The sequence below is a fragment of the Coccomyxa subellipsoidea genome (genome assembly GCF_000258705.1).
Source record: "Coccomyxa subellipsoidea C-169, whole genome shotgun sequence".
NCBI classification, from domain to species: Eukaryota; Viridiplantae; Chlorophyta; class Trebouxiophyceae; family Coccomyxaceae; genus Coccomyxa; species Coccomyxa subellipsoidea.
The window spans coordinates 178,177-196,881 of NW_005178019.1; the positions used below are offsets into that span (position 1 = coordinate 178,177).

Genomic DNA, 18,705 nt, shown 5'->3' on the forward strand with positions numbered 1-18,705 from the left:
TCATCGTGAAAGAGTCCTTGGTGCATTGTGCCTTGCCTCTGTGGCTTCGAATGCAAACTGGCAATTGAAATTTCATTTGAAAATCAAAAAGTAGTCACCTCCATGAGAGCTGCCACAGGGACGACAGATCGGCCGCAAAGCATGCAGTCTCCAAGGTACGCAAGGCTCGGATGAGTCAGCAGGCTGACAAACGTCGCCGTTGCCTGATCTGTCAGCGTTGCCAGGCTAGGGTTAAGGGTCGAGAAAGCCCTAAGAAGGGGGTGCGCGGGGGGCGCGAACCAATGGCGACCGCGCTGCCAAATCTGGCGCGGCAGGTCTGTGACGGAGGGAACGCCGTCGTTGCTGTTCGCCTCCATTACCACATGCGCATTGCTGCCCTGCAAAATTTTGACAATAGCACTTTCAAGCCTTGACTTCGATTTTACAACAGTGGGCAACACATGTGCTGCAGATTTGTTTCAAATGCCGGATGCTTCTGCTGGGTATATCAGCACCTTGTTTTGAGGAAAAAGCATACATCGAGTTCTTCCAGAGTGACTGGAATTTGTCAAAATGCATGAGATGATACTGTTTGCAGATAGCTATTCGAATTGATACATCTTGAAAGTTAGATTGGAAAATTCGCACCTGGAAGGCAAATGAGCTGATGCCAGCCACAACTCTGCACTCATTACCGGCACTTGCGTGGCCGGAAGGCTGCCGAGGAGCGGCAAAGGATGCGGCCGGTGCGGCCCCCATGCTCGGCGCAACATGCGCGTTGATCGCCCTGCCAAACATATACGGCACCTTTGGCACTTTTGCTGAAGCAGTAAAAATATCCTTGGACTGAAAGGAAGATGATAGGTTGCCGCAGTTCTAGCTGTGCAGGCTGCATTATTCAAGGTATCCAAAGAGGACGTGGCCCTGATGGCGCCAGGGGAGGGAACATCTCTTCATTAGCAATGTTCCTGCCTAAAGCCCAAAAATCATTAAATCCCTCTAATGCACAATGCATGCTTCCTTGGGGTTGTGGGTGCACATGTACAGTCCCTGTCTTGAGTAATTTTAAACAAACAAGAGTTGACACCGGAATGCAGCTAGTCTTCAATGATGCCTTCAGTACGGCATGCGTTGCTACAGGGCGCATGGGCTTTTTTGCAATCTTGTGACAACACCCCAAAAGAGTATTTACCGCAGGTGCAGGATGGGCGGGAGGGTGGCTGATTCGATCGCAAGGGTCGCGCATGCGATGCCGACGAGGCCGGCCGCCGCCTCCGCGTGGCCGGCCGAGGACTTGTGCGCGGCCAGCGCCACCGGCAGCCTGTTTCAAATTATTTGAATCCCTCAGGTTGAATAAGCAAGCCTCCAAGATTCCCTTATATATGCTCACGCTGCGCTTCAATCGCGCAGTTCATTCCGTCAGAAAACCATGAGAGCGGCCGCCACTGGCAGCCTGTCAGGCAGCAGTTCAAAACTTTCAGGGTGGCTGTGAATGCCCTAATTTGTATTTGTATTTGTTATTGTTATTGTTATTGTTATTGTTATTGTTATTGTTATTGTTATTGTTATTGTTATTGTTATTGTTATTGTTATTGTTATTGTTATTGTTATTGTTATTGTTATTGTTATTGTTATTGTTATTGTTATTGTTATTGTTATTGTTATTGTTACGCGCTTTTCCTGCCGGAGGCAAGGTGCGTCTGCAGACAAGCTGCAGAAAAGGCTGCCAAAATCCTACACCTTGTTGGACTCGCCAGATTCAAGCAAGTCCCAATCAACCATGGTCACGGTGCTCAGTGTTTGCACCGCCTCTTGCCAGCCGAGGCCAAAAAAAATAAACATTTCCTATTTGAAAAGACTGTCCTCCATTCCTGCCCAGCCTACCCTGACTTTGCCCATATGCATGTTGGGTCCCCGAGTAGTGGTTCACATCCTTCTCTATTTCGGCAGCCTCTGCCTGACAATGCTTCTGCGTAAAGGGGGCTTATCACCATCTGCGTGAGAGCCCCATCCAGAGATTGCTCGACCAGACAACCAAAGGCAGCACAAACCCACCGCCCTGTGCCTGACATATAGCAGCTCATAGACTCCGAATGATGCCAGCATGGATTGCAACCTACTCAAGTACGTGCGGAATACTTTGCTTCCTGTAGATTTGACTTGGGTTTGGGTTTAGGGTTTAGGGGTTTTAGGGTTAGGGTTCGTAAAAAATAAACCCAATATTGTATAATGGCGGCAGACGAACACTTGCCTGTTTTGGCCGGTGCCGGATCCGGCGGCTTTCCCCGTCCTGGCGAGCAGCACAGCCGCGGCCGCACCCATCTCGATCGGGTCGCCCAGCGGCGTTCCCGTCCCGTGCATGTGCAGAGCATTCACCTGGCAGGGTTATAATCACAGAGTCATAATCCCAGAGTTGTAAGGGTCAACAGGAAACAAAACCTTCGGGATTGAAGGTTTCCCGACACGTTTCTGGGGACTGGCAAGTTGCAGGTCGCCCAGCGGCGTCCCCTTCTCGTGCAAGTGCAGAGCATTCATCTGGCAGGGTTATCATCACAGGGTCATAATGTCAGAAGTGTAAGGGTCAACAGGAAACAAAAGCTCCGGGGTTGAAGTTTTCCCGACATGTTTCTGGGGACTGGCAAGTCGCAGGTCGCCCGGCGGCATTCCTGTCTCGTGCAAGTGCAGCGCAGTCACATGGGTAGTGAATGCTGGCCTTTGAATTTCCAACAGCTGGGAGCAAAGTGCTGCAGCATGTCTAGTACTTGGACCCAGGGCCTCAGATGACCTCTACTTGAACCGCCCAAGTACGTTGCAAACACACTAGGGGGGTAGGCGCGGTCTGAAAGATAATCTTGTGAGCACAGCGCTCAAAAGGGGCAAGGTCCCCCCTCAGCCACATGGCAGCTTGCGGTAGGCCATAATCTACAGTTTCTGGCTTCACGCAGTTGAGCGGTGCGTATCTCGGCAGCACACTGTATAGAGTCTCAGGCCTGTGACTGCCGCAGTCTCATTATCAAGATATCTGTAACAAAGTACATGGCAGGCAAAGCAACGAGATTGTGGGAAATTCCTGACTCGAGAATTCCACCACATGCATCGAGGGGCCAGGCTCATTTCTCTCCGCCTTGGAAGCGCATGCATCATGCATGCATAGATGAAGGCACGAGCAATTTGCGCTTCGAAGCCAGCAACTTCTGCATGGCAACAACTTTTGCACGCTGCTTCTTCCCGAGCTGCGTTTTTCTGTCTCCACAGCCTAAGACAGGTTCTTATCCATGGCAGCTGCTTACCTTGGAGGGTGGCATGTGGGCCGCCTGAAGCGCGCTTCTGATGAGCGCCTGCTGCGCCGGTCCGTTGGGAGCAGTCAGACTGCTGGAGCGGCCGTCCTGATTAAGCGCGCAGCCGTGCAACACCACAGCAGCCTGCGCGCATGTACATTGTGCAGTCCAAGGTCAGAAAAGTTCTAATTCGGTCGGAAAGAAGCGTCATAAACAAACATTACGCATGTGCTGGGTAAGAACATCTTTAGTTGGTGAACAGATGCCAAGATGCCTTTTCATACACAGGCTGCCAGGAATGTGCGGCACTAAACCGCCCTTCATTTTCCCATTGACACTGAGAAACTGCTCAAAAGTGGGCGGCAACTACGGAACGTGGCCCCTAACAAGCTGTTCCTTGAATCACGTCAACCTTAGCAACCCACCAAAAATGACTCCCCGGATTATGGGTGATCTTGGGCAATTTCGACACACTGATCACGCCTATGAAGTCACAAAAAAGCACAAAAGTAACGTGAACCCTCACCGGGCGGCTGTTGCCAAGCGTGGCGCCGGCCACGTTGCGAAGGCAGCGAAGCCAGGCGGCTCCCACGCCCTCAGCGCGCACATACCCCTCCGCCGCCGCATCCAGCGTCTTGCACCGCCCGTCCGGCGCCAGCATGCCTGTCGAAAAGGATACCTCAGAAATGATATCTGAACTTTGGACGTCCTAGGGTTATTAGAAGGATTTTTTAGGGTTTCAAAGGGGAATTGGGCGTGCATTGTAGGCCTGTCGGTGCGCATGTTAATACCAGATGCGACCTCTGCCGCATTATGAGCATAATGTTAAACGCTCCTGCTTTGTCATGCCTCTCATTTGCTTGGAGCAAGGCTTGCAGAGCAGAGCAACACCTAGGGCCAGAGCAGCATGCTCCAACTAAAGCGGTGGCTTGCTCAGATAATATGACTCACAATGGAAAGCTGGCTTGGCACGTCAAGGGCAAGTCGTCAATGTGCGAGGGCTGTTTGGGCGTAACTATCATCGTGCTGGTTGCAAGCATAGTTGCACCACTCGGTCAGAACAATTTTGGGGACCGTATATACGGCCGAATATATGGTCATACGGTATTGGAATATACGGAATACGATCAAAAACGGCCTATTTTGGCCCAAAACACCGAATATACGACCGAATATTCACCGTATGCCAAATGGCCGAATCCGTATTGTGCAACTATGGTTGCAAGAGATTGCGTGAGTGAGAACCAACGCACCTGCAATGGAGTACATGGCGTGCGTTTGCGGCGAGAGCAGCAGATTAGCGCCTGCCGCCAGAGCAGTGCTCGTCACTCCCAGCATCAGCGCATTGTGCGCCTAAGCATCACAGAACTTTTAGTGCTTGGCAGGGTTTCTTTTCGTGGCGTTCTGAAGCCAATGTGGCTTTTAACAAATATCCCAAGCAATTTTGTGGCGCATAAACTGCCCGAGGGTGACTTCCGTTGAAACCACCGATTGGCTTTTAGAAATTTAATGACTAAAGCAGGAAGCCAATTTTCATCCAATTTCAGCAGAATACGTCCAAAATCACTAATCCCAGGAGAAACTTTTGCCATTTCCAGCTTTAAGCCACTTCTGTGGCTTCAAAATTTTCAACCTAGCTTATGCTTGCTAGCCAGATTGGCTTCCAGCCAAAATCCTTACAAGAAACACTGGCGCTTGCCCTTTTACATCAGATAAGCTTTAATTCAATGTGTGGGGGCAAGGTTGCCTGCTCATCGGCAAGTTAAAAACTGCCAGCAATCCTAAAAAAACAACTTTGTGCATGGCTTTCAGCCCTTTTGAGAAGGGCTGCCTGCGCCTCAGACCACCCACGGCGGTGGGCGCTTCAACTTCTCCGGTTTTCAAATTCAAGTGAAATTTCTAAATAATCTTTGCTTCCAGGAGGCATACAAGCTGCAGGTAAGGCTGCAACATGCGGGGTGAAAATTGCCTGCCTCCTGCTCTTGTGCCATCCAGTTTGAGCCATCCACGCATGACCACTCACTCATGACCCTCCTTGCAAAGCTCAACTTCAACTGGTTTTTTCTTCAAAAACTTCAATTATGTTTTTCGATATTTTTTTTTTTATATTTTTTATTTTTCAATTATGTATTTTTACTTCTAAAAATATCTCGCACCTGCGCGATGGCCACGAGGCCGGATGAACAGGCGGTGTCAATGGCAACGCATGGGCCCTTCAGTCCAAACATGTACGATATGCGCCCTGCATGAGCGCACTTCACTGTCACGATCAGGTCGCTGCATTCATGCCTAGATTTGGGCGGTGCATTGCATGGAAAAACCATCTCCCTTGCGACAAAAAAGGTGGGACCTCCCATGATCCCGCCATTTTCTCAAGAAGTTCGAGTCCTGCATACCAGGAGCCATGCAGATTTGGCAGTTCACAAATTTCACCGCCTTAAGGGCGGCCAAACAATCACTTTCAATGGTAATACTCTATCCATGAAACAAGAAACCAGCCAAAAAGTCTAGCAGGGGTCGAGCACAGAGACACACTTGCAAGACGGCCGCCGACAGCCATCCTCAAATCCTGAAATCTTTTGACAATGACCTGAACGGCTTCCTATCTCCCGACCTTATTCTTTATCCACTTTAGCTTAGGGTTTAGGGAATATATTTTCAGGGTTTAGGGTTTACGGATTAGGGACGGGGCCTTTATAGTAATTATTTTTCACGGGGTATGCAATGATGGATTTAGGGTTTTGGGTCGATGAAGGGTCGGAAGAACTATGAAACACAAAGTGGATGAAGTCTAGTGGCAGTCCCTCCTATCAGTGTGACTCACCGGCTGCCACGCTGAGGCTGCCTCCGGTTGCTGTATAGGTTGACACACTGGGAGACACGGCGGCCGACAGCTGCGCGTACTCGCTGTAGCTTATACCCACAAACACCCCCGTCGGATCGGCTGCAACAGAAGCTGCTGCCGCCTGCATGCATGCGAGCAGGTTGCATCAATAGAATGACAAGACGAGGACTTAATTGCGCAGAAACGCGCTGTCCAAATTGACTGCAGCGAGTGCTGCTGCTGCCTGCATGCAAGGTGAGCCCTCTGCAAATCTCCTGGTGTTGTTTTCTGTGAGCCTCGGGGAGAAAACATGCAAAAAGCAGGCTGACATTGCAACCCAACTCCAAATACAAAAGCGCCAGCGAAGAAGTATTGACCAAGCAGATGTATGACTGTATGCGTCGAGGGCTGACACACTGTCCTGCTCCCTGCTTCTTGCTCACCTAAGCTCCTTTTCAGCCTCTTGCTTTTTGTTGCCATGATCAGCCCTAAAAGAAACTTGCAGGAAAAAGTTGGTCTAAGCAAGGCAGACTTGTGAAAAATACCGCACATTAAGTTGATTTAACGGACCCTGCTGCACTGATGGCTTCGTGCGGTACAATTGAGACCCGGCAAGCCAAGGAAACCTTTTTTTTCTGGTTATTCTTTGGGAAGTGCCTACAACCCCATGGTTGGGGCTGCCGTACGGTATCAGGCCTCAAGGGGTGGTTCCATCGCGCTCTATCGTGCCCAATTGGGCTCTTTTTTGGTGGCAGGTTGACCTCACAGTCTATCCTAAGCCAGGTATCAATCATTGGGACAGCCGTGGCTCAGAAGGTCCAAAACCCTAAATAGGCAGCACACCTTGGGTTTGAATTCTGGCGTCCCGGCTGCACCGATTGCTTCGTGCGCCACTTCCAGCAGAAGGCGCTGCTGCGCGTCCATAGCCGCCGCCTCCGCGCCGGATATTTTGAACAGCCCGGCGTCAAATTTATCCACCCCTGCAGCCAAAACAGGAACATTGCTTCTGGGGGCTTGACACAATCACCGTCGCCATAAAACTTGAACAGTGACCTAAGCAGCCCGTAATTGAAACAATGCCCCCCGGGATAAAAGAAGCGAGGCTATAAAACAGCATCCGGGCTTGACTTTTGTTTGCAGACCTCATTGATAGTTTGTAATGTAGATTGCCAAATGTAAGCAGGTGCTAGAAAACAGCAGCATGCTGCAGCAGTGTCTTCTCTCTGCAATGTTGACAGCAGATACCCTTCGACTGAAGCAATTTATCCGGAAACAAGTCAACGTGGCTTTTTACAGCCACAATAAAAGGGTTCGAGCACTGTCATTCTGCTTAAGAATGTACGTTCATACGCGCAAGGACATGGAATTTTGAGGATATCTATGGAACAGCTGCTGGAACGCACCTAGTCACAGAAGGCTGAAGAAGGGCATACTGACAGTCATGTATTTTACTTACAAAATATGTTGTATTTCACTGACAAAATATGTAAAATATAAATGCGTGCCTACCGTCCATGAGCGCTGCGAAGCGGGTGGGGTTGCGGCCGCCAAGCCGGGCAACGGCGGCGTTGTCATTGTCCCAGCGAGTCACCGGCACCGGGCAGATCATGTCTGCCCGGAACAGCTCCGCGCTGCCCGCTGGGCCCGCCGCCACCCGGGTCGCCAACGCGTCCATTACTACCACCTGACATATTTGCTCATATCTTTAGGGTCCATTGCTCATTCTTTCAGGGTCAATATGCTGCCATGGTCGATTCCCATATGTGGCCTGTTTTGCGCTCTTTATTGCACAGACACATTTGCAACATTATGGAATAGAATCCAGGAAGACTTGCATGCTACTTTGACTTGGGGGCATGTCATTCTTATGTCATTGGCCCTGGCTGGCGGCGGACGTTATAAATAGTGAGCACCGTGCCCACGGTTGATTGGGTCTTGCTTGGATCTGGCGAGTCCATCAAGGGGTAGGATTTTGGCAGCCTTTACTGCAGCGTGTCTGCAGACGCACCTTGCTTCTGGCAGGGTAAGAATGTAATAATAATAATAATAATATTGTCATTGTAGGGCATTTAGGTTTAAAGGTCACGCTGTGCACAGTGCAGATGTTGAAAGCATGTCTCTGGAATTAGTCCCATCACTGCACCCTGTCTATGCCAAGGATAGGTGCATCGCTTTTTTCAAGGAAATGCCAAAACCTGCAGCGTTGACGTTGATGTCATGAGGGCAGAAGACCCTGACATGAGCACGGATCCGCGGCGGCCGCCGGCCGGGATCATGGCCAGGCCACTCGGGGTGGTTTTGCCTTTCTATTTCGTTTTAGGGAATTGGGGGCAAAATAGATTCGGACAGACGCTAGCTTCAAGATATGCACACACATGCAGCGCTGGCATTGAGGCCAACAGCCCATCCCGGCATCAAAATGGATCCGCAGTGGCCGCCGGCCGGGATCATGAGCAGAAGAAATCATCTCTCTATAGTCAGGGTTCAGGGAGTGGGGTTCATTTGGCCGGGACATGCTATGGAATGCACTCGATGCAAGAACGCACCTGAAGCGCGGGTGTTGAAGCCATGAGGGCCGAAGAGCCCGGCATGAGCACGGATCCGCGGCGGCCGCCGGCCGGGATCGTAAGCAGAAGAAATCATCTCTCCATAGTCAGGGTTCAGGAAGTGGGCTTCATTTGGCCGGGACATGCTATGGAATGCACTCGATGCAAGAACGCACCTGAAGCGCGGGTGTTGAAGCCATGAGGGCCGAAGAGCCCGGCATGAGCACGGATCCGCGGCGGCCGCCGGCCGGGATCGTAAGCAGAAGAAATCATCTCTCCATAGTCAGGGTTCAGGAGGTGGGCTTCATTTGGCCGGGACATGCTATGGAATGCACTCGATGCAAGAACGCACCTGAAGCGCGGGTGTTGAAGCCATGAGGGCCGAAGAGCCCGGCATGAGCACGGATCCGCGGCGGCCGCCGGCCGGGATCATGAGCAGAAGAAATCGTCTCTCTATAGTCAGGGTTCAGGAAGTGGGGTTTGTTTGGCCGGGACAGGCTATGGAATGCACTCGCTGCAGGAACGCACCTGAAGGGCGGGTGTTGAAGCCATGGGGGCCGAAGAGCCCGGCATGAGCACGGATCCGCGGCGGCCGCCGGCCGGGATCGTAAGCAGAAGGAATCGTCTCTCTATAGTGAGGGTTCAGGGAGTGGGGTTCATTTGGCCGGGACATGCTATGGAATGCACTCGATGCAAGAACGCACCTGAAGGGCGGGTGTTGAAGCCATGAGGGCCGAAGAGCCCGGCATGAGCACGGATCCGCGGCGGCTGCCGGCCGGGATCATGGCGAGGTGCGCATGCATAAAGGCGCTGCTGCTGCGACGCGCGGCAGACGCCCGCCGACCCTCCTCCACAACCTGTACGCAGGGGGAATTGTCTTAGGTTATCTTGACAGCTGTCAAGGGTTCGTGGAACTTAAAATTAATGCTTGAAGGCCACAGAAGCACTTCTTCTACCAGGTGTGGCCCATCAACCTGCATGCAGGCAGCACAATGATGAATGCAGGCCCTTTCCGTCGCGCCCCTCTGGTGACATATAACCGCCATGTGCCGCTTGGCTTTTGATAGTGTTCATAGAAAGGATGCTCCCTCCAATCTTCAATCCCCCAATGCTGGGACGCAGACGCCCCGGTGTCCTCAGTAAGAGATGGATCCTGACACTCTCACAACGTAGGAGAGCAGCCGACAGCCGCCCCTCAGTGGCGACATATTCAACAGAACGAGATGTCTTGTGTGCAGATGCACCTTGCCTCTTGGAGAAAAGGGTGTAAAAATTATTTGTTTGTAGATGATGAGAAGAGGAATCTTACACTCTCACGGCTCAGGGAAGCAGCGGGGTGCCGTCCCTCGGCAGATCCTAACGTCGTCCATATAAAAAGAAGCCTCCTGCGCCGAGAGAGTGTAAGTATCCTGAGGATACTTACACTCTCTCGGCGCAGGAGGGCAGCGGAAAACCGCTACACAACTAAGCCGAATCAGGGAATTCAAATCTAATTTTCAAAAGCTGTGTTCAGTAGAAGATTCTTACACTCTCGCGGCGCAGCGACACATCCGAAAGCCAGCCCTCAGCGGCGCCGAGAGGGACATGTTGGTGCATGTGCACATTCCTGAGGACACTGTTAGCCCCGGCTGGCGGGGGGCGGTATAAATACTGAGCACCGTGCCCACGGTTGATTGGGTCTTGCTTGGATCTGGCGAGTCCATCAAGGGGTAGGATTTGGGCAGCCTTTACTGCAGCTTGTCTGCAGACGCACCTTGCTTCTGGCAGGAAAAGCGTGTAGTAATAATAATAATAACTGTTGTATGTACCCAGACAGAAGGTAAAGGGGCTCGACAGAATGCTTTTAAAGAATCGGATCATAGGTTCTTACACTCTCCCGGCGCAGCAAAGCGGCGGAGTGCCGGCCCCCAGCGGCGCCGAGCGGGACATTCTGGTGCATGTGCACATTCCTGAGAACACTAATGTATGTACCCAGACAGCAGGTAAAAGGGCTCGACAGAATGCTGTTATAGAGTCAGATCATAGGTTCTTACACTCTCCCGGCGCAGCAAAGCGGCAGAGTGCCGGCCCTCAGCGGCGCCGAGCGGGACTCGATGGTGCATGTGCACATTCCTGAGGATACTGTTCTATGTACCCAGACAGCAGGTAAAAGGGCTCGCCAGAATGCTTTTATAGGATCAGAGAATAGGTTCTTACACTCTCCCGGCGCAGCAAAGCGGCAGAGTGCCGGCCGTCAGCGGCGCCAAGCGGCCGGCCAATGCTGCGGCTGCGGCGGCGGCCGAAGTCGTCCAGCGTGGCGGGTGCGGAGAAGTCGGAGGGAACGCCGCTGACTAACGGCGCGAGCGCGGCGGAGGGAATGCCGCTGCCCCGGAACACCGAGCCCGTCCGACGGCGTCCCCCGGCAGCGAATGACGACCTGCGCATGCATGACCCTAACTGTTATTGTTAATTTATTTCTTGGTACCAAATATTTCAGAATCTCTTATTTTCTCTACAAGATAAACCCTTATATCTGCAGTGCCTAAATAAATGGCCCATGCAACGCAGGATAGTCGTCCCTAAGATCTTTAATTGAACAGCAGGATACTCACAAACGCCAATAAAAACCCTGGTACTGACAAGAATCATAGTAAGTGCAGGGGTTTTCCTGCCAGAGGCAAGGTGCGCCTGCAAACAAGCTCATGCTAACGGCTGCCAAATGTCCTACACATTGTTGGACTCGCCAGATCCAAGCAAGACCCAACCAGCCGTGGGAGCCTTGCTCATCTTCCGTACCGGGCCTCACCAGGCAGGCAAGACGTGTCACCGTGATAATCATGAAAGGCCGGAAGTGGTAAAGTCAGAGGCCCGTAAGGAACGCATGCAAGGTGTCTGCACTTACATCTATGAGGCATTCAACCGCCGTAAGACATCGGTGAGGAACGACCGCCCGCCACCGAGGAAGAAAAGATGCGCAAAGGAGGAACGCCGTCTCTCAGGCTTGGCACGAGCATTAAAGAGGCCGTGCACCACCGGAAGACATCGATGAGGAACAAATGCCCACCACCAGAGGAGAATAGATGCGCAAAGGAGGAATGCCGTCTGTCAGGTCTTGTGACAGGGTCTTTGGGGAATCAAGATCAGATGGGGGAAATGGCACGAGCATTAAAGGGTCCGCGCACCGCCGGAAGACGTCGGTGAGGGACGAGCGGCCGCCGCCGAGGGAGAAAAGATGCGCGAAGGAGGAACGCCGTCGCTCGCGTGCGCCCGCGTCCTGTTCTGGCTCGGGGGGCGCCGCAACGAACGCCACTATGGCCTCTACCGTTGGGAAGTCGAACGCGAGCGTGCTTGGAAGCGCCATGCCCAACTCGCTGCCCAGCAGACTCGCCAGCTGCGCAGCAGCGGAACATGGATCACACATAAATTTGGTCTGGCTTCATGCTCATGTCACGTGTTTTCTGGAATCTGGGGCTTTCGATTGGGTCCCCTCAAAGGGCTTTGACCAGCCAGAAAGAGCCACACCTGCTCTAGGCAACCACAAGACTGGAATCGTTATATAGAGATCCATATTATGGAAAATAAAATTTGGCCCCGGCTGGCGGGGGGCGGCACAAATACTGAGCACCGTGCCCACGGTTGACTGGGTCTTGCTTGGATCTGGCGAGTCCAACAAGGGGTGGGAATTTGGCAGCCTTCAACTGCAGCTTGTCTGCAGGACGCACCTTGCTTGTAGCAAGAAAAGCGTGTAATAGTAATAATAATAATGGAAAGAGGATTGAAACAATTGAAGCACAAGATTGCAAAAAGGCCCATGCGCCTTGTAGCAACGCATGCCGTACTGAAGGCGTCATTGAAGACTAGCTGCATTCCGATGTCAACTCTTGCTCGTTTAAAAATAGTCAAGACAGGGACTGTACATGTACACCCACAACCCCAAGCATTGATATCAAGGCGCACCTTCAGCAGGTCAAGGGAGTCGAGCCCGGCCTCCATGAAGGGCGTGTCGTCGGCAAAATCCCCCGGCGGGTCCCCTCCGTGCGCCACCGCCAGATACTCGTGCACCACCGCCCGCACAGCGGTGGCCACCGGGTCCTCCCCCTCGTCCATAGGGGACTCCTCGCTAGCCAGCGCAGCCAGCACACCGCTGTCTGCTTCTGCATCACCTGTGCCACAAAACATCTCAATTAAAGCAGGCAACATAAACGGCATGTGATTGTGTCTGCACCAAGGGCATGTTGCCAATAATAGTTTTGTTTGTCTTACTTCAGTTTCCTAGAGTTTAACAACATTTCATATTTGGAGGTCCAAGGGGGATGACAACATGTGTTTCAGGTGCACTTACAAGGTGAACATGTCCATGCACTGCATTCAGACAGAAGGTTCATGCTATCAATGCATGGAACCCTTTAGCCGGAACCCTTGGCCCCGATTTGGCAGATACTATGGATAGGTGGCTGCAGATCAATTTAACCTTCGGCCATGTCAGGCCACGAGTCGCCGTTGGAAGCAGCGGCCGCGGATTCTTCCCTGCCGGCGCCAAAAGTGGCGCCGCTGGTCCCCCCACCGGTCACCACCGCGGCCCCCCCGCTCCCCGCCGCAAGTACCCCCCGCACCAGGGCGTCAAAGTCCAGATTAGGCACAAACTGTATCTCTCGTATCGCTGAGCTGTCCTCCGGAAACGCCACGTAGCAGAAATCCGCTATGCGCGCGTGCCGCGCCGACAGCGGCAGCCGGCCTGCACGATTTTTAAAAGATTATCGGTCGACCTGACAGAGCTTATATACATGCCATGCAGCAGGAATGCACTTGATCTCATGTTTTTTGAAGTATCTACTGATCGCTGCATGTCATCCAAAAAAGTTTCATGACAGAATCATTTTACGGCGCCATTTGCAGTGGCATGCAATCCAATAGCCTGGCTCTCAGCACAGACTCTCAATGTTTCTTTAGGGCGATTCCAGTAGTTTGCTAAATGAAGCCTTTACCCACACCTGGCTCAAAAAACAACATGCCCTACGCCGATGTGATATAATCGATGCCAATGTGATGTGACGTAATGATGTGAGCGGGGTGAGGTGGCCGCTGACCTGGCAGCAGGCACGCCACGTCATCGTCCGCCAGCAGAAACTGCAGCACGAATGCCAGGAGACACTCCAGCAGCTCCTGCTGCTCTTCCAGATCCTGACCCACGTGCACGAACGCCAGCTCCACTGCTTTTGCATCCCCCTGCAAGTGCATTGCATGCCATTTTTTAGGTTGATCGATTTAAGGGTTGGGGGATTTAAGGGTTGGGGTTTAGGGTTGCCCAAAAAAATCATGCCATGCTGCTCCTGAATAAGTATGTCTGGGAAACCCCATGCATTCATTGCATTTGCTTAAAAAATTTTCAGGCTGTTTAGAACATACTATTGTTGCTGCCTGATACCCACTTGCTAGACCGCCCGTCGCCTTTTGCTGACATTTGCTCTGCCTTGACGTCTGCATTCCTTCCCAAAGCCATTCGTATAATATTCAGGGAAATCTGCATGTGGCTCGGGGGCTGGATTGACAGAGTTCTTAATGGGCAGCTTTGGATCTGTTATCTTCTTGACACATGCACAGCCTGACAGCATCGAAAGTCAATCAGGAAAGAATGGCTAAGAAGGGGTGTGTAATCCTTCGGACGTGCTACAACAAAGATACTATCCTGTTAGTAATAGTGAGTCACCTGGGAGGGTTGCGCTGTAAGCGCTGCAACGATGTCACCGCTGAAGTCAGCGACAACGCTGAGGCGAGGGTGACTCATCAGACACTCCGCCAGCTGTGCCTCCCCCATTATCGCCTGCCAGCATTGCATAATAACCGCTCAATCATTCTGCATGTCTTTTTGTGCATTGCTTTGCCCGACAATGCTTGGGCACTCATTGATGTTGCATATGTTCTTAGAGTTGGGCCAGAATGCCCTGGATCATCGGGTGGATCACCTGGGGTGCGGCGCCAGAATTGGCTTGCAGGCGCATGAGGGAGGGAACGTCGGCGGCCACGGCGGGGCGCAGCGTCAGCGGAACCTTCACCAGGTGAGTCAGCATCATCGCCGCCTGAGACCTGCGTGCAACCACACTCATTTCTTACTGCTTTTGATTTAAACCCTTAACCCTGCAGGTAGCCCAAGAAGTTATCGGAGTGCGATGCGGAAGATGGAAGAGTGTGCCCGAATCAAGACTGGGCAGGAGTAATCTCAATGTTAGCGCTTCTAACAAAAACACAAACAAGGCTGACTGTTTTTCCTGCAACTGGTGGCAAGGATCTTGTTTCCTTGATCTTGAGAAATTGCATGCTAGACCTTGAAAATCAGCCAGGGGGTCAGGCCGGTGGGTAAACAGTAGATGAAGGGGGCGGTTCTCATCAATAGGGCACCAGCCTTTTGTCTGACAAGAGTGTAGAGAGATTACCCTTCTGTTGTGTGTACCTGGAAAATCCAATGCTGAAATCCGGGCACGGCACAAGGCCAGCGGCCGCCAAAATCTTAGCTGCGGGGACGGGTTTTCAAGTTTTAACAAATGGCGATTTTTTGTGTGCTCACAGTCCTTGGAGTGACCTCACGGCAATATACAAATCAGTGATCTGCGCACCTGGAGAATCGAATGCTTGAGTCCGGCCGAGGAACCAAGCCGGCTTTGGCGGCTGCGGCGAGGAGCGCGGCGGCCGGGATGGGGGGCTGGCCTCGGAGGGAACGCCAACAGCGCAGCAATGGAACCAGCGCTGTTGCCGGGAAGGCCGTGCCTGCGCAGACAGTCTGTGGTTACCCGTAGATACATTTCGGTGTCTGGGACCTGCTCTTCCTTATTTGGCATGCCTCCGCAGCAGTACCTGCAATGCTGTACCTGACCAACACAGCGCCACTGCACAGAAGATTATCAGGGCCAGGGGAGATAAAATGACATTTTGAAGAAGAGTTGCATGACCATCCTCAACAGCACCCTGGCTTTGAACAACATTTTCACTCCGGGACTTGGCACACTTCACCAGCGGCGCAATGCATTTTGTACTTGTCCAGAAGCTGTACAAAGGCGGAATATTTCTGTCGAAACCAATTGTTTTGGGCACAAGCAACTCTGATCCACCACAGGTCGGGTTTGCTTGTGTCAACTGTTGCATAGGTTCAAGCACCGACTGACACACTAGGTCATGCATGAGAGTTTGGCGCTGACCTGGCGCCAGGTCGGGCATGTCTACGGTGACAAGCCCGTAACGGTCCCCCACCAGCGCCGCCCAGCTCGCGGCGTGCGCGTCCAACTCCTGAACAGGCAAAACGCTCGACTTTGAACATTATAGTCGACCTGGACCCGATGACTGATTATTATAGCCTGCAGGCAGAAATTTGCCCTGTAACTTGACAATGGCAGAGGGTGACTCTCTTACTTCATGCCACACAGCATGCAGTGAGCTGTTACATATAAGAATCAAGTCTCATGACTCATGTCTCAGACTTCGGTAGCTGCCTGTAAGCTGTAGCTTGCCTTGAGAATAACCGAGGGTTGAGCCTGGGGGACGCCACGTTGCGTCTCCCAGCATCTTCCTCATGCGGATGTCACAAAGAATTGCTGTGCTCTGATTGGGGATACGTAGCCTTCATCTCATAAGTTGCTGCTTATGACTCCTTTCCTAACGACAATAAAATGTCCGCGACAAATGGTGACAAGATAGCTGATCACCTCTGCAATGCTCTCCGGCGTGTCCATCAACGGTAACTCCCCCCGCTGTTTCTTCTCGTGCCTGATCAGGTAGAATGTTTCGAGCAGAGATCCCAGCCAGAGGTGCTCCTCAAAATCGGCGATGCCGGCCGCGGCCGCAGCAACCATTACGGCGCCACCATCCTCCAGGGTCCCCACGGCGGTGGAGTGGGGGATCCCGGCTTCCGCCAGCTTCCTGCCCACCTCCTCCAGGTAGCTGCGCAGAAGAAAGACAAAATGTCAAACCCCTGGATTCTGGAACCCGGATGTGCCGCGCAGACTGAGACAGAGATTGCTTTGTCTATTGCGCTGTCTCATTCTTACTTCCGTACTAGCTTTCTTTTCCCAAGTGCAATCCAGTATCGTAACTTCAGGAGCAGGCAACTAACACATACCCACTGTCTTCCACCTTGAAATCACTGGGACAGTCGGGAAAATTGAGTCTCATTGCACTATCATTGCTTCGGGGCGTACGTTTGATGGGGATGCACGATGAATATGGAGCAGCTCTGACCCCCGCCACCCCTGCAGCAGCACAACCCACTTCATTCCCCTGTCTGTCTCCATGCTGCCAATCTTGGCGAGTCCATAAAGGAGGCATCAAAGCTCTCAGACTTCGACAAATCTGTTCATCAGTGCGTTTCTTACATGCGCATGCGCCTATGCACAAGCCAACATGTAGTCCCTTGCAGGACCAACACGCCATGTAGGCAGTGCTACCACAAAGACTGCTGCGGGGAAGTTCTGATGCAGACTGCATTGGAAGCACTTGTTCTTATTATGACCTGATTCGTAACCACTGCCAGGTGAGCTCTGACCTGGAGCATGCAGCGTGGTACAGTGATGTCAGCAAAGCTGCCTCGGACCACACCGGGCCGCTGCAAAATCGCGCGAGTCCCTGAGGCACTCCCAACCCCGCCTGACCCTCAAACACCCTTGCTCCGGCGTCGATGACCTGCGCAAAACCCCCAGATTATCAAGCATGCACGGATGACCGCAATCAACTAGATGTGAGGGCGCTTGCAGTATATGCTGGATGCTTTGTAGGGAGGCGCATGTTATTCTGCTGCCAGGCAGTGACATCCTTGAAAGATATTCTGACACAGCACTTGCAAGTGCCAAAATGCTTGCGCATGAGCTGCAAGATAGCGATATGATATTGGCAATTGCTGATCGTGATGGCTCGGCTACTGAATGTTTTGATGATGGCTTATGACGAAGACAATTGCAGCAAAATTTGTCGTGAAGCCCCCATCTTCTGTGCTAGTACAGCAATCCAAATAAGCTGCGATACTGTGGGGAGATCAGGATGCAAAAGCCTTAAGAGTATTGAGACATCACTCATTTATCAAGAGCAGACTGCATCACGGTCCATCTCCAGACACTTGGAGCAGTATGACAATTGTTACGATCTACAATCACGCACCTGTTCTTGATGGCTCTTCCAGAAGGCCTGCTCGTGCTCGATGTCGCAGGCGGGGTACAGCGAAAAAGGCTCATCGAAGGGTACGCACTGGTCCTCAGTGCCAGACCATTTTGCGATATCGCCCACAAAGTCTGTTACATGTCGCAGTAACGCCAAATCCTCCTGCAGCAGCTGCTCTAAGCGCCCGCCCTCTTGTTCCGCCTTGCCGCAGGACAGATGACCATCTTCTGCTATCTGAAGTGCTTTCAGATTGCTGCGAATGAAATTGGGCAGCCTGTTGTGGAGATATGCTGGCGCAGATGCTGTGCGTTCCCCAGCATCCTCTGGCTGTCTGCGCACTGTCTGCAGCAAAGCATCGGCTGAACTCACAAGCTCAACCAATGATCGTGACAGCTGTCCCAAATCGTCTTGGCAGGTTCCCATGTACTGCAGGACTTCCTGCAGAGTCCCTGCAACCTCCTCCATGGCTGCAAGGGACTTGAAAGGATCCTCACCGAAGCATGTTGAGACTAGACTTACAGCAGCACTACCGTATCAACTTAGTACAACATTGAAACGCTTAGCGTCCTTTTGTCACCTTCTTCGGAAGCAATGCCCCGAAACCGCGATGAGAGATCAGGCAAGAATTTTGGGGTCGTTAACCTTTGTGTGAAAACCCTGAGCTTTTGAGCTGCATCTGACCACGAGAGGCTTCGCATAAAGCTGCTTGCGCACCCTACCGTCTTTTATTTCTGCGCTCGTTGTACTTGCTGAAGTGTTACCTAATAACAAGAGTCGACAACTGTTTGTCAGCACCTCTTGTACAAGTCGAACTTGGTTTCGGAGCAATACATCTTGTTATATAATGCATATTTTGCTGGAAGTGCCCGGTGACACTTCCGTGATTTGGACTTCGTAGCACTTTTCTCTCATCTGTTTACCCATTGTGTCTGTATTGTTGACAGTTTGGGGACCTAATTTG

General features: G+C 52.1%; 2 protein-coding genes across 2 annotated transcripts; one reads left to right on the forward strand and one right to left on the reverse strand.

Moving 5' to 3' along the window:
* Positions 1–281: 281 nt before the first annotated feature.
* On the forward strand, positions 282–2,398 carry COCSUDRAFT_45397 (hypothetical protein; the record flags this gene model as incomplete). The annotated part of the gene is made up of 3 exons (XM_005642815.1): positions 282–314; positions 1,461–1,673; positions 2,219–2,398. The coding sequence occupies 3 exons, from the start codon at positions 282–284 to the stop codon at positions 2,396–2,398; spliced, it is 426 nt and encodes a 141-aa protein (XP_005642872.1).
* Positions 2,399–3,248: 850 nt separating this feature from the next.
* Positions 3,249–18,209, reverse strand: COCSUDRAFT_45398 (ketoacyl-synt-domain-containing protein; the record flags this gene model as incomplete). The annotated part of the gene is made up of 22 exons (XM_005642816.1): positions 3,249–3,401; positions 3,784–3,920; positions 4,511–4,610; positions 5,414–5,499; positions 6,082–6,223; positions 6,925–7,061; positions 7,591–7,765; positions 9,332–9,484; positions 10,824–11,043; positions 11,789–11,997; positions 12,564–12,769; positions 13,078–13,341; positions 13,694–13,832; positions 14,314–14,427; positions 14,570–14,690; positions 15,218–15,368; positions 15,797–15,884; positions 16,301–16,535; positions 16,793–16,843; positions 17,137–17,273; positions 17,745–17,945; positions 18,114–18,209. 22 exons carry the CDS (start codon positions 18,207–18,209, stop codon positions 3,249–3,251), a joined length of 3,315 nt encoding a protein of 1,104 aa, XP_005642873.1.
* Positions 18,210–18,705: the final 496 nt, after the last annotated feature.